This window comes from Oncorhynchus kisutch, linkage group LG29 (genome assembly GCF_002021735.2).
Source record: "Oncorhynchus kisutch isolate 150728-3 linkage group LG29, Okis_V2, whole genome shotgun sequence".
Lineage (NCBI taxonomy): Eukaryota > Metazoa > Chordata > Actinopteri > Salmoniformes > Salmonidae > Oncorhynchus > Oncorhynchus kisutch.
The window spans coordinates 18,457,967-18,470,309 of NC_034202.2; the positions used below are offsets into that span (position 1 = coordinate 18,457,967).

Sequence of the window (12,343 nt, forward strand, 5' to 3'; positions counted from 1 at the left end):
TTTTATATACTCTCGTCAAAATAATTAAATATTTTGTATATACTGTTCGAAACACTGTTCAAATAAATGTTTTCTTTCAGATTTGTAGGACTAAGAAAAGTTAATTGTCAATTGTTTAGATGCAAGTGGGGAAGGGGATACCTAGTCAGTTGCACAACGATGCATTAAACCGAAAAGTGTATAACACACAACACGCTTTTCGGAAGAGCGGGGTGACATGGGAGAACTTAAGGTTGAACACCAGGCGTGCTGCAGCATTCTGGATAAGTTGCAGGGCTTTGATGGCACAAGCAGGGAGCCCAGCCAGCAGCGAGTTGCAGTAGTCCAGACGGGAGATGACAAGTGCCTGGATTAGGACCTGTGAGAGTTAGGGTCATACTCTATGGATGTTGTAGAGCATGACCCTGCAGGAGCCACTGCTTTGATCTTTGCAGAGAATGACAAGGTGTTGTCCAAGGTCACGTCAAGGTTCTTTGCATTTTTTTTATTGTTCAATTAGCTGGCCGCTCAACTATCTAAACTTATGGTCAAATTGCCTGCCGGGGGGCCCCCATTGATTCTGTTAGTCTGTCTCACTCAGATATATATTGAAAACATTTCTCTCCACCCTATGGCAAACTATGTAGAATGGCAGCAAACTTGCTTTAAAACTGTAACATTGTCTCCACCCCATGTCAAAATGTGTAGATTGCAAAAAATGTATTTATTTATTTGCTGTCAAGAGTGGGGCCACATGTTTTGCTTGCAATGTTGGGAGTATGGATCTGGGTACGCAGACACCCGTGCGCAATTGCAGCCCCTCGTGATGAGTTCAGATTTGTTTGTGGCCCCCACCCCCATCAAAGTTGCCCATCCCTGATGTGAGGATATGACAGAGCCTGAGTGACTTGGTGTATTGACAGAGGGAGGGGGCCTAGAACCGAGCCCTCGGGGACACCAGTAGTGCGAGTACTTGATGCAGACACAGATCCTCTCCACATCACCAGGTAGGATGCAGTCCAAGAGTTAGCAGAGCCTGAGACACCCAGTCCTAAAAGGGTGGAGAATCTGATGGTTCACGGTAGCGGATAGATCTAGCAGGATGAGAACAGAGGAGAGTGTCCGTTTTGGCAGTGTGGAGAGCTGCACACTAATTTACCAGTCAAAATGTGTAGATTTGCAGGAAATTTGCTTAACTTATTTCCACCTGTGGCAGAATGGGTAGAATTACAGGATGAGCTGTAATACTGCAAAAATGTTCTCTCGCTTAAGTCCTCAAAGGCTAGGGCCCTGATAACCCTCATATTTTATATTGTCTTGTTCTGTGCATTTTATTTTCTTGTGTTCTTATATTGTTCCACGTGTAGTTTAAAATGATTGTTCAATGCCATTACCGAAATTAAACTCTACCCAATATTATTTTGTTTACTAGAGTCAGTGCTAACGTTAGTATGATATTGTGTAACGCAAACAAGGTATTACTCAAGTTCGACATGATTTACTTACCTAATATACAGTCATTGTTTACTCCGTTGTTTTGTTGTTACACCGTGTCCAAGCCACGAATGATGTAAAAACGATGACGAATGATTACAGATGCTTTTTGGGGGCGTTGACTGCTCAAATTCACTGATTTCCAAAACATCCACTGACGGTCTTCACAATGGTTACATTGTAGCTAACACTTGTTCTGTATGTGTTAAACTATTAGCGACGACCAAAAGGGGTGCATGCCCCTACTTTCCTCTCCTCCAACCATCGGGTCGCTATCTTCCATGACGTGTATTGCCACTCCTCCTAAGGCAACAAACGCAAAACCGGTGGACAACAGTAGCGAGGCTAACCAGCTGGAGGGATTCAACTCCGACGGAGTCCTTAGTATCGCAGAAAGGGGGAACGGAGAGTCTGCCAGGGCTTTTCTAACACCGAACGACCCACGGAGCAAGAACCCGTTTATTCAATTAAGCTACTATAAAACTACACCGATAATAAGGTAAGTGAAATTACTTTAAAAAAAATATTTGCCAGCCTATGTTAGTTACTGTCATTTAGCTGACAGTTGTTTACTGTGAGTGTGAAAGGATATCGAAAATGTATTAGCTAGCGAACGTTACAACCAGCTAGTTTTTACTTTTACTAGTTAAGGTAAAATGTCTTAACTATACAGGTCTAAGCAATTGTTATCCAGTTTAACGTATGGTGAATTATTAAGGGCAAACTGCTGGCTACCTAACGTCGTTAGCTAGATAACTTACTATTTTTGTTCAGGAAGTGAAAATGGCTAGTTAGCGTCCCGTATATCTAGTTTTTTCCACGGGGGGGTCAGAACAGTTTCACCGCGGAAAACAACCGTTAGGGAACATTGGAGTTACTGTAACCACGACAGAACCGGCTAACTAACGTTACTACCTGACCCGGCAACCATCGGAGTTCGATCAGCGTGGTCGATGATGGTTGACGAGAGGGATGTGCGGATCATCTCGAGGCAACCTCGAATATCTTATATGGTAACGTAGCTAGCAAACAACGTCTGTCAAAATGGGCATCCATTTTTATTTAACCTACGTTAGATGTAGGTAACTAGTTATTGGTGTACCGAAAGTATTTGTTCATCTTGAACTGCCAAAACAGGAAGAGTGTTAGGAACAAAGACATGACAAAGTGCTAACGTTAGCTAGCTAGTAAGATATAGTGGGGATTTGCGAATAACCACATTTCGCTAGCTAACGTTGGATATATTGTTGAATCATATATTATTGATCATTGAGTAGTTAGCTACTGCAATATGATCATGTCATGTATAGGTAGGAAGCAACACCGTAGCTTTATTGCTATATCTAGTACAGAACGTTAGCTACCTAACGTTTGCCATTCCGACATCTAGCTAACGTTAGCTAGCATGACTCAGTGGATTTACAGAGCAGTCGAGGCCTCCACTGGCTGCAATGTCTGACTCGTTGGCCTGAGCTTTCGTTCCAGCTTGTTCGCCAGTCTGCTTGGGTGGATTTATGTTGAGATGCATTATAGTTTTATTGTCTATATAACGTTGTCAGTTGGCTAACGTTATTTCGATATAAAGTAAACTTGTCCTTGGACCCTAACGTGGGGGGATGGTGGTCGTGGCAGTAGGTAGGCAGTACATATTCCTACATGTTGATTTTCATGTAATATATTATTTATAGCTAAACATCATATGACTGTTGGTTTATCAGTTAGCTAGCAACACACATTTCCTATCAATGCAAGACATATGCATGTGGCTTTGCAGCTAACCAACTCCAAGATTTACAATGGAGTTGAGCGACATTCTATCAAACGACTGATTTTCAGCGCACGGAATAACACCCAATTATTCCGTGTTCATGACGCCGATGAGCTTCAGGTCTGGAGTTGGATGACCGTTCAAAAGTTTTCTTTTGAACGCGGCATTATACAGTATGTTGGGGCGGCAGGGTAGCCTAGTGGTTAGAGCGTTGGACTAGTAACCGAAAGGTTGCACGTTCGAATCCCCGAGCTGACAAGGTACACGTCTGTCGTTCTGCCCCTGAACAGGCAGTTAACCCACTGTTCCTAGGCCGTAATTGAAAATAAGAAATTGTTCTTAACTGACTTGCCTAGTAAAATAAAGGTTTTAAAAAAATAGTTGAGTTTAATCGGCTGGTAATGTAGCTGAAGATTGTAATCTATTGCTCAGTCAAACTTTAAGCGCCCTACATTCGTTCCTGTATAAATAAACAACCAATGCACAGTCTTGCTGTGCCAACCGGCTTTTTGTGATGTAACCAAACCTTGGTGGGGCTTCCAGGGTTGCCTAAATATAGTCAGCCGTGCTGTTAGCTAGCGAGGTTGTTTGAGATCAGTGTGTCAACCTTGCTTGTAACAGGCGTACGTGAATACCCCTGTCCATGTGAGTCAGTGTGGTGGGAGCTAGAGGACTCTAGATGGATAAAACCTGTTTTGGCATTGCCATTGAGGGCTTCCACACAATTTTAAAGTAGCCAACTGGGTGGGCCTTCCTATGGGTGAAGAGGGATTACAGGATTCCACATGGGTCATCAGGAGTGCAGTCAAGGAATTATACTTGTGAGCAAACATTCCATTACTATAGGTGGCAGTCAATTGCCAACCTTTGCTTTATACCTGTTCAAACACTCTAACTGGCAGTGTGCACCCTTTCAGTTTGTTTGCCAACTAAGAAGTAGTAGAAAGAAAATTGACTTCTTCAATCTGGAGATGGCCTCAATGTCACTGCCTGTGTGCTCAGATGCCACAATGGGACATGTACTCACACCCCTTGACTTTTTCTATGAGTGGTACTGAGTATGAGTAAGTGCGAGTTGCGATTTCTATTAGAAAAATGCTGCGGTGGCTGTTTTCAAAGTACAGTTCGTCAACGTGTTTTAGAACACGTTGAATAAGTAGGTGTCACCCTTTGACTGGTACTGTATTTTGAAAGGGTTACACAGATGACAAGCAGGCACTTTAGAGTTGTTTGATCAGTCTGGTGAGGTACAACACAAGAAACTACAGCTTAGTAATCACAATGACTAATTCATTGAGTGTGTATGTGTTTAATCAGGCTGTGTTTGTGAGCGCTGGACTGAAAAGACAGACATTTATGAGATGTTGAAAGATCTGTCACAGAGGTGGTGATATGCCTCATTTAAATGTTCAGAGAACTTGTGTAACAGCATTATTGTAAGAGGACGAGCGCAAATAATTGCTTAAACCAAAGTATTCTAAAGAGCTACCATGTGTAACGTTAACAGACACCTATCATCTTAGTGTTGGTTTGATGCCAATGACAGATTGTGCCCAATACCGATACCAATTAAGATATTTAAAAACCTGTCATGGAATTTGTTGATGCATAGTTTCAATGGGGCCCACCCTGCAACACTTTTAATTGGTGTAGGTAATACTTTATTTTTGTACTATATTTTCGTTGAACGTGTAGACGAGTAACACCACTGTTACACTAACTGTTTGAATCAACTTCGTTTCCACGTCATTCTACTACAACAAAAATCTATGATGGGAATATTATTGGATTTGCATCAATGTACGGGAATTTTATCGTAATTTCACTTAAATCAAAACTAAACGTTGAACTTTCCAGTAGGTAACAACTCAGTTTTTTTAGTTTGAGTCTGCTGCTTCAACTGATAGCGAAGAGACGCCCTTCGTCACATCCAGGGTTGCCAGTTCAAGCAAATGTTTTTTGTCCAATGACCAATCAAAACCTGCCCAAATGACCTGAGAACTAAGCCTATTTTATTTGTTTTTACAGCAAGTTGCCATATCTATACAATGAGCAATTTTTTCATACCGTTATCAAGGTAATTAAGAAGGAATATTAACTTTTAAAGAAATTAGAAGCAAAATTCAGGGTTTCTCAAAATAATTAGTGCAAGCTGTGACATGACGTAATAAAGGAATTTGAATGTGACAAGCAAAGAATTTGCCCTTATTAAACTTGCCAGATCATTTTCCATTAATGGATGTCGATTTACTAACTCGCTTGATTGTTGTGATTAATCAATAAGGCACAAGGAGGTATGGTATATTGCCAATATACCTCGGTTATCCTTTTGCGACTAGCAATCCCGGATCCGGGAGCGTAATCATAGCCTCAAACAAATTAGCATAACGCAGCAGACATAAATACCCCTAAACTTTTCCTATTCATGAACATCGCAAATGAAATTAAATAAATATATTCAAACACAAGCTTAGCCTTTTGTTAATCACACTGTCATCTCAGATTTTCAAAATATCCGTTACAGCCAACGCTAGACAAGCATTTGTGTACTGTTATCATGGCATAATGCTATGCTAGGCTCTGCTGGCAGCAGGCAACATTTTCACGAAAATAAGAAAAGCAACCAAATTAAATCATTTACCTTTTAGATAGGTAAATGATAGATAGCAAATGTTCCTTTTTTCCAAAATGAAATAGCTCCCGTTTGTTCATCATGCTTGGCTGAGAAATCGACCGGAAAATGCTACCACTACAACGCCAAACTTTTTTCCAAATTAGCTCCATAATATCGACAAACACGGCAAACGTTGTTTAGGATCCATCCTCAGAAGGTGTTTTTAACATATATATTCGATAATATATCCGTCGAGGCAATTGGTTTCTCATAAGAAGCGATTGGAAAAATGGCTACCTCAGTATTTTACGCAAGATTTTCTGCAGAGACCTCATGTGACCACTTGCTAAATATGGTCCCTTACGTCTATTCTTCAACGGAAATGCGTAAAAAGATGTCACAATGCTGTCGACACCTTGGGGAATACGTAGAAAACGTAAGCTCATTCGTAGCTCATTCACAGCCATATAAGGAGTCATTGGCATGAGGCGCTTTTAAAAAATGCGGCACTTCCTGGTTGGATTTTTATCTGGGTTTCGCCTGTAACATCAGTCTGTGTGCAACAGAACTATCTTTGCAGTTTTGGAAACGTCCGTGTTTTCTATCCAAAGCTGTCAATTATATGCGCAGTCGAGCATCTTTTCGTGACAAAATATCTAGTTTAAAACGGGAACGTTTTCATCCAAAAATTTAAATTTCGCCCCCTAGTCGCAAGAAGTTTTTAAGGACTGTTCTTAAGCGCAACACAGAGTGCCTGGATACAGCCATTTAGCTTTGTTATACTGGCCATATACCACAAACCCCCAGGGTGCCTTATTGCTATTATGAACTGGTTACCAACAGTAATAAGTGCTGTTTTTGATATACTTGTGGTATATGGTCTGATATGCCACATTTTTCAGCCAATCTGCATTCAGGGCTCAAACCAGGTTTATTTGTATATAAATCCCCCTTGAGCATGTGCATAACTATAGGTAAATCTGTCAGGAGTTTGAGATATGAAAGTTGGACAGAGAATCTCAATCTCTGAGCAAGAAACATTTGAATGAACATAAACTAATGTTAGGCTATTTTCTGGCAATTGTTCTCTTATGCGTTAGGTGTTAAGACTAAAATGTTATAAATGGCTCCATTTGCGAGATTTACTTATTTCAATAGGCGTAGGACACAGACTAAAATCTGGGTTTATGATTCTAATTCAATGCCATAGTTTGCTTAGATAAAGTCAGGTAGCCTATAGGCCCACATCTCATTTCAGTCTACAGTAGCCTAGACTAGATGTAAACTGAACGATTTAGCAGCTTACTTAGTTAAAATGAACAGACTAACTCAATATGCTTGTCAACAGCCAAGGTTCTGTAGCCTAGTCTGACTACTGTTACCATCAACCTAATGCGTTCATAAGATCACCAGGCTACAACAACAATAAACTGAATTTATAGACCAGTTTATTAAATTGTTTTGCCAGCTCCAGGTAGGCTATACAGGTGGCAGAAATTGATTTTGACTCCAGTGGTATTCAATTTCAAATTCCCCCCCCCAATAAAAAAGAACCACGCGAGGGAGTTCCACAACTTCCATTTCAGATTTCCACTCCACTTGGCAACCTCCAAGAATTGAGCATGCATAAATCACTGCGCTTGACAGCAGTCAACATTAGAATGCATTTTAAACCTCTGAGTGGATTTATGTCATGTGCCCAAAATCATTTTCCAGTGCTTTGTCTCCATTATTTCTTGATGTGCATCAGTTCTAGAGTTTTAATGTTTTCTGTAAAAAAGGGTTGGAAATAGGTGTCTCCGTAATGACAATCTAAATAGCCTAACCACAACTGGTAAAAAGATGTCACAATGTGTGTGTGTGCTGCTGCTCTCTTCTCCTCTCGCTCATGTGATTCAGCCAATAACTGTAGTGGTCTTTCAACCCACATGCACCCCTCTGGCCCTCCCCACCACTCACTCAGGAACTACCTGACAGTCTGGAGCAGGTCACAGTGAAATTTATATATTTTAAGAGAAATACTTAAATAGCCCAAAAACCTACAACCCATGACCAATAGATTTTTGTCCACGGCATCCTATTCAAAGGAGCCCGATTTGGCAGGAATACCGCGAACATGGCCACACACACACATGGCTTTACTTGCCAGGTAGCCTAGTGGTTAGAGCATTGGACCAGAACCAAACCTTTTTGTTTTTTTCGTGTCAAAGAATTCCTTCACAGCCCTAATAATTACCAGTTGGGGGGCCGTTCAAGTAGATTTTTCCCAGTCGTATGTGGTAAACATAGATATTGTGTTCCATTATTGCGTCTGAACACACCAGCAGCACCGTTGAAAACATATCAATTTTGAAGTAAACAAACTGAAAGGGTGCATACTGTCATCCTAGTGTGTTGTTTAAACTGGTATGAAGCCAATGATGCCGATTTACTGCCTCCTACACTTATTGAATGTTTGCGCACAAGTATAATTGTCTGATTCCTCCTGATGACCCACTCTGACCTTGATATACAGGGTGAGTGACCTCATTCAGGTTCAACTGTTGAAGTGGCACTGCTTTTAGAATGGTGGCAAGCAGTTCAAGGCCACAGATGCCAGGACAGCCCAACGAGATTAAAATGCTGGAATATAATATTGCTTCTTTGTTAAGGGTTCATTTTCTTCTATTGGTACTGAATGTTGTCTGATGCGTGGCTGGACCAATACTGTAAACAGCTTTGTCTCACTAACAATTGATTATGTTTAGACATTTGGCAAATGATAGGCTAATAACTGTACTAGAATCATATTAGAAGGGGCTCGCCATATGTCATAAGCCCCCCCCCCCCCCCCCCCCCCCCCATAAGAGAACCATTGTCTGCCTGTTTTTGACACATGAAATTCTGCCTGACTGTTTGTAGCCCACACGTCTCACTCTCTAATGAGCATGCCTGTTTAATTCTGTCCAGGGCAATTTACCCAGCAGAGATGGCACAGGAGACCAATCAGAGTCAAGCGCCCATGCTTTGTGCTACCGGCTGTGGTTTCTTTGGAAACCCCAGGACCAGTGGCATGTGCTCTGTCTGCTATAAGGACCACCTGACCAGACAGAACAATGGAGGAGTGAGCCCCCTGAGTGCAATGGGTAAGATCTGCCATTCCTCAATAAGCTGTTAATTGTTTTTGTTCATTTTTATCCGAGAAGTAGATGCCTTAAGACTCAGGTTTGCGGTCGTGACCTTTTCTCCTAGTAAATCCAATAATTTGTATCATTTAGGTGGCAGTGTCTCCAGTAGCCCCACAATGGAGGCCTCTGCCATCCAGAGAATTGAGGCCACATTGAATAATGCTGCGGCGGCGGCTGCTGCTGAAGCTGATGCGGAAGCTGCCAGGTGAGTGTCAGTTGCTACTTAGAAATGACCATGGAAACAATTCTTTAAGACCAATCCACACCAAATGACTGTCGCTTATCTTGCACCACGTTTGTTATCATTACATCTGAATGAGATGGCTAGTGTGCAGTGGACGATTTGGAGTAAAACTTTGTAGCTTCTCTTTCTCTCACTGTAGTGGGGCAGCAGCTGCTCTTCCTGTTACCCAACAGATGACTGAGATGAGCATTTCCTGTGAGGAGGAAGGAGCATCGCCTAAAGCAGAGCTTGCAGAACCTGGTGGGTGTCTGACTCTTATGGGTGTTCAGAGCCTCATGGGGGGGGGAGGGGGCACACTTGTGAGTGGTTACACGCCTGTGATGGGTGGTGGTTGTGAATATTCTCTGGTGCTGTTTTGAGGTCTTATTTTGCGTTCCCCTATTTTTCCAGTGGTCACTCAGCCCATCGCCTCCGCTTCCCCTCCCAGTGCTGCCGGGAGTGACGAATCCAAATTACCTGAACCCGCCAAACCGAAGAAGAACAGGTGCTTCATGTGCCGCAAGAAGGTTGGCCTTACAGGTGAGGACAAACATTCCATTACTGCTTATTCAGTCAGTTACACCTCAAGAAGGCTGTGGCTTATGTGCTTCTATGATTTGAGTGTGATACACTGTACAGAGTTGGTATGAGCCAGGTCTATTAGTGTGACTCACTGTACCCTTTTTAATCTGCCAGGTTTTGACTGCCGCTGTGGGAACCTGTTCTGTGGACTCCACCGTTACTCAGACAAGCACAACTGCCCATACGACTACAAAGCAGAGGCCGCCGCCAAGATCCGCAAGGAGAACCCTGTCGTGGTGGCCGATAAGATCCAGAGAATATAAGACCTTTTCTCACTTTTGACCTTGAACACTGAGTGATTGGATTTAAAAAAGGACTCGTGCTGACCTGCGTTCTAAAGGACTAGTTTTTTAAATTACAGTATGGGGGGGTCCAGTTTCCTGCAATGCATGAACGATCACATTTTTTATTTTGTTTTCTGTTGGTGTCTGTGCTTATGATTTAAAGAAAAAAGAGAAAGATCAAAAATGTTTTTTTTAGAATACTACAGACTAGAAATGTTGCTTTTCCGGTGATGCCTGGACCTGGCTTAATTCTCACTGTTTATGGGGAGTCTGATTGTTGTCAAGTAGGCGAGCTGATGTGTTAACTACTTTTGTGACTGGCTATCTGTGTGTTGTTGAGATTTTTCTGAGGATATTGGGGGACACTAGCCTATGAGACTGTTACAGCCCTGACCGGATCACTCCCCCCGCAGTGGCAGGTCACAGCTGGCTTATGTTGGGAATGGCTGTTTTTGCTCAACTTCTCATAATGTGTCATGGTGTCCTCCATGGAGTCTGTTTTATATGTACTACCAGACATGTTTGTTTCTGTGCTGCATGGGGCCTCAGTTCAGGGGAGGTCCTCAAGCACATTTCCCTATTGTGAGATAAGATGTGAAGTAGTGACATTAAAAAAAAGCTTGATTTATTAAGTCAACTAAAGAACATCTTGGAGGATCTTATGAAGTTATCATCCAGTAGGCATGGTGAAAGCAACCAGACCCCTGACACTTGGACGATGGCTGGATGGATGTGTTTTATTCCAACCTTATTGGCTCTCATCAGAGATTCATCTGAATCAAACCGAATATCATTGTGTCATACAAGCCTGCTCCACTGGTTCATTCTTCTGGCAATGTGTGCTGCACTAAAAAAAAACATTGCTTAAGTTTACTTGTATCTGTTAAAGATAATTTCCTAAAGAAGTATTTAGGTTCGATGCTGTGATGCTCATTTGCAGGGGATACTTGGCGCTGCCTCTGACCGGGTGGATGGGAAATTGGAGGAAGACTTCCTGCAATGAGGTCAAGGTCAGGTCATTTGACCTCACTCATCCAGCCACTCGGGTCATGTGACAGTGTTGATGCCCATTCTGTGTTCTTGTTTTCTCCCTTCTCGTGTCCATGTTTTTATGAGGATATGGAGTGTTTTGCATGGGTTGTTGTATCAATGACAAAAAGCCTAAACGAATCAGATTGCTGAGGTTGGAAGGGTTAGGTCCACTAATCTTTTGATGAATGTTTCACTTCTGTTTTGTTAATTTTATTATTCTTTTTAATGTATGTGTGCTGATATGTTTGATATATTGTGGAGTGCGTGTCACATGCTATGTATTAAACACAAGTGTAGTGCAGTAGACTTGGATGGATGGTGGATGAGTATTGTGTATGTTTGTATGTATGCAAGTAAGTGCTTGTGTTCCTCAGTAGTCAGAACTGGTCCAGTGGACTCACTCTTGATTTAGATTCTTTTAGTTTTTCAGTTTTATTTGGTCCTGCTGTTCACGCTGTAGGGCTGTGAGATTTCACTTTAATATCTGGTTTAATATTTTTAACCCTCTTTTTTTAGTTATGCAAGTTTGTACAAACCCATTATTTATGTACTGAGCATTTAATCTTGTTACACAACATTACTGCAAAATGGTATCATGTAAATAAAATGATGTACAGAGATATGGAATCATGTAACCCGTGGCCATTTTATTTAACGTTGATGCTATCAGCTAATTTAGTCTGTTTTCACGTTGAAGCTTTTAACATGTCGCAACAGTGAAGGTGATGCATTTACTAATGTCTCTTAAGACTCCAATGTCTTTGCAAGTACCAGTACGTAATTGCAATGGCTTGCTACACGGCCCATGGTATTTTACTATGCAGAGGGGCAAAACCCTCCTGCTATGACAACTGTGGAGGTGCTGCTTTTTTAAGTCTGTATATGAATTTATTAAGGATCCCCATTTGCTGCTGCTTCTTGTCAATACTTCTCACAAAGATAAGTAGTGATACTGTCAACCTCTCCAGCTTCGAGCTTGAGATATTGACATGCATGTTATTGATGTTGGCTCTCTGTACATCAAAGATGGTCACTAGTCTTTGAGGTAGAGTCCAAGTCAATTCTCAAGTCCCTTTTGGCAATGGCTTTCTGCCTGGTGTGGGTTAGGTCTTGTAAACCTTGTAAATTATTTGAAGAGACTCCCTTGTTCATTAGTCCATACTTGTATGAAAGGAAGCACATCAGGCGCTATTTAAATCA

At 41.7% G+C, this 12,343-nt stretch overlaps 1 protein-coding gene across 1 annotated transcript in view; it reads left to right on the top strand.

Annotated features, from left to right (window-relative positions):
• Positions 1 to 11,770, top strand: part of LOC109873700 (structural maintenance of chromosomes protein 5) — a 30,404-nt gene extending 18,634 nt beyond the window's left edge. The window contains 6 exon segments of the mRNA XM_031809549.1: positions 1,691 to 1,972; positions 8,805 to 8,980; positions 9,113 to 9,227; positions 9,406 to 9,506; positions 9,657 to 9,785; positions 9,942 to 11,770. Coding sequence (XP_031665409.1) covers positions 1,691 to 1,972; positions 8,805 to 8,980; positions 9,113 to 9,227; positions 9,406 to 9,506; positions 9,657 to 9,785; positions 9,942 to 10,090 — 952 coding nt within the window. The 3' untranslated portion in view covers positions 10,091 to 11,770.
• Positions 11,771 to 12,343: the final 573 nt, after the last annotated feature.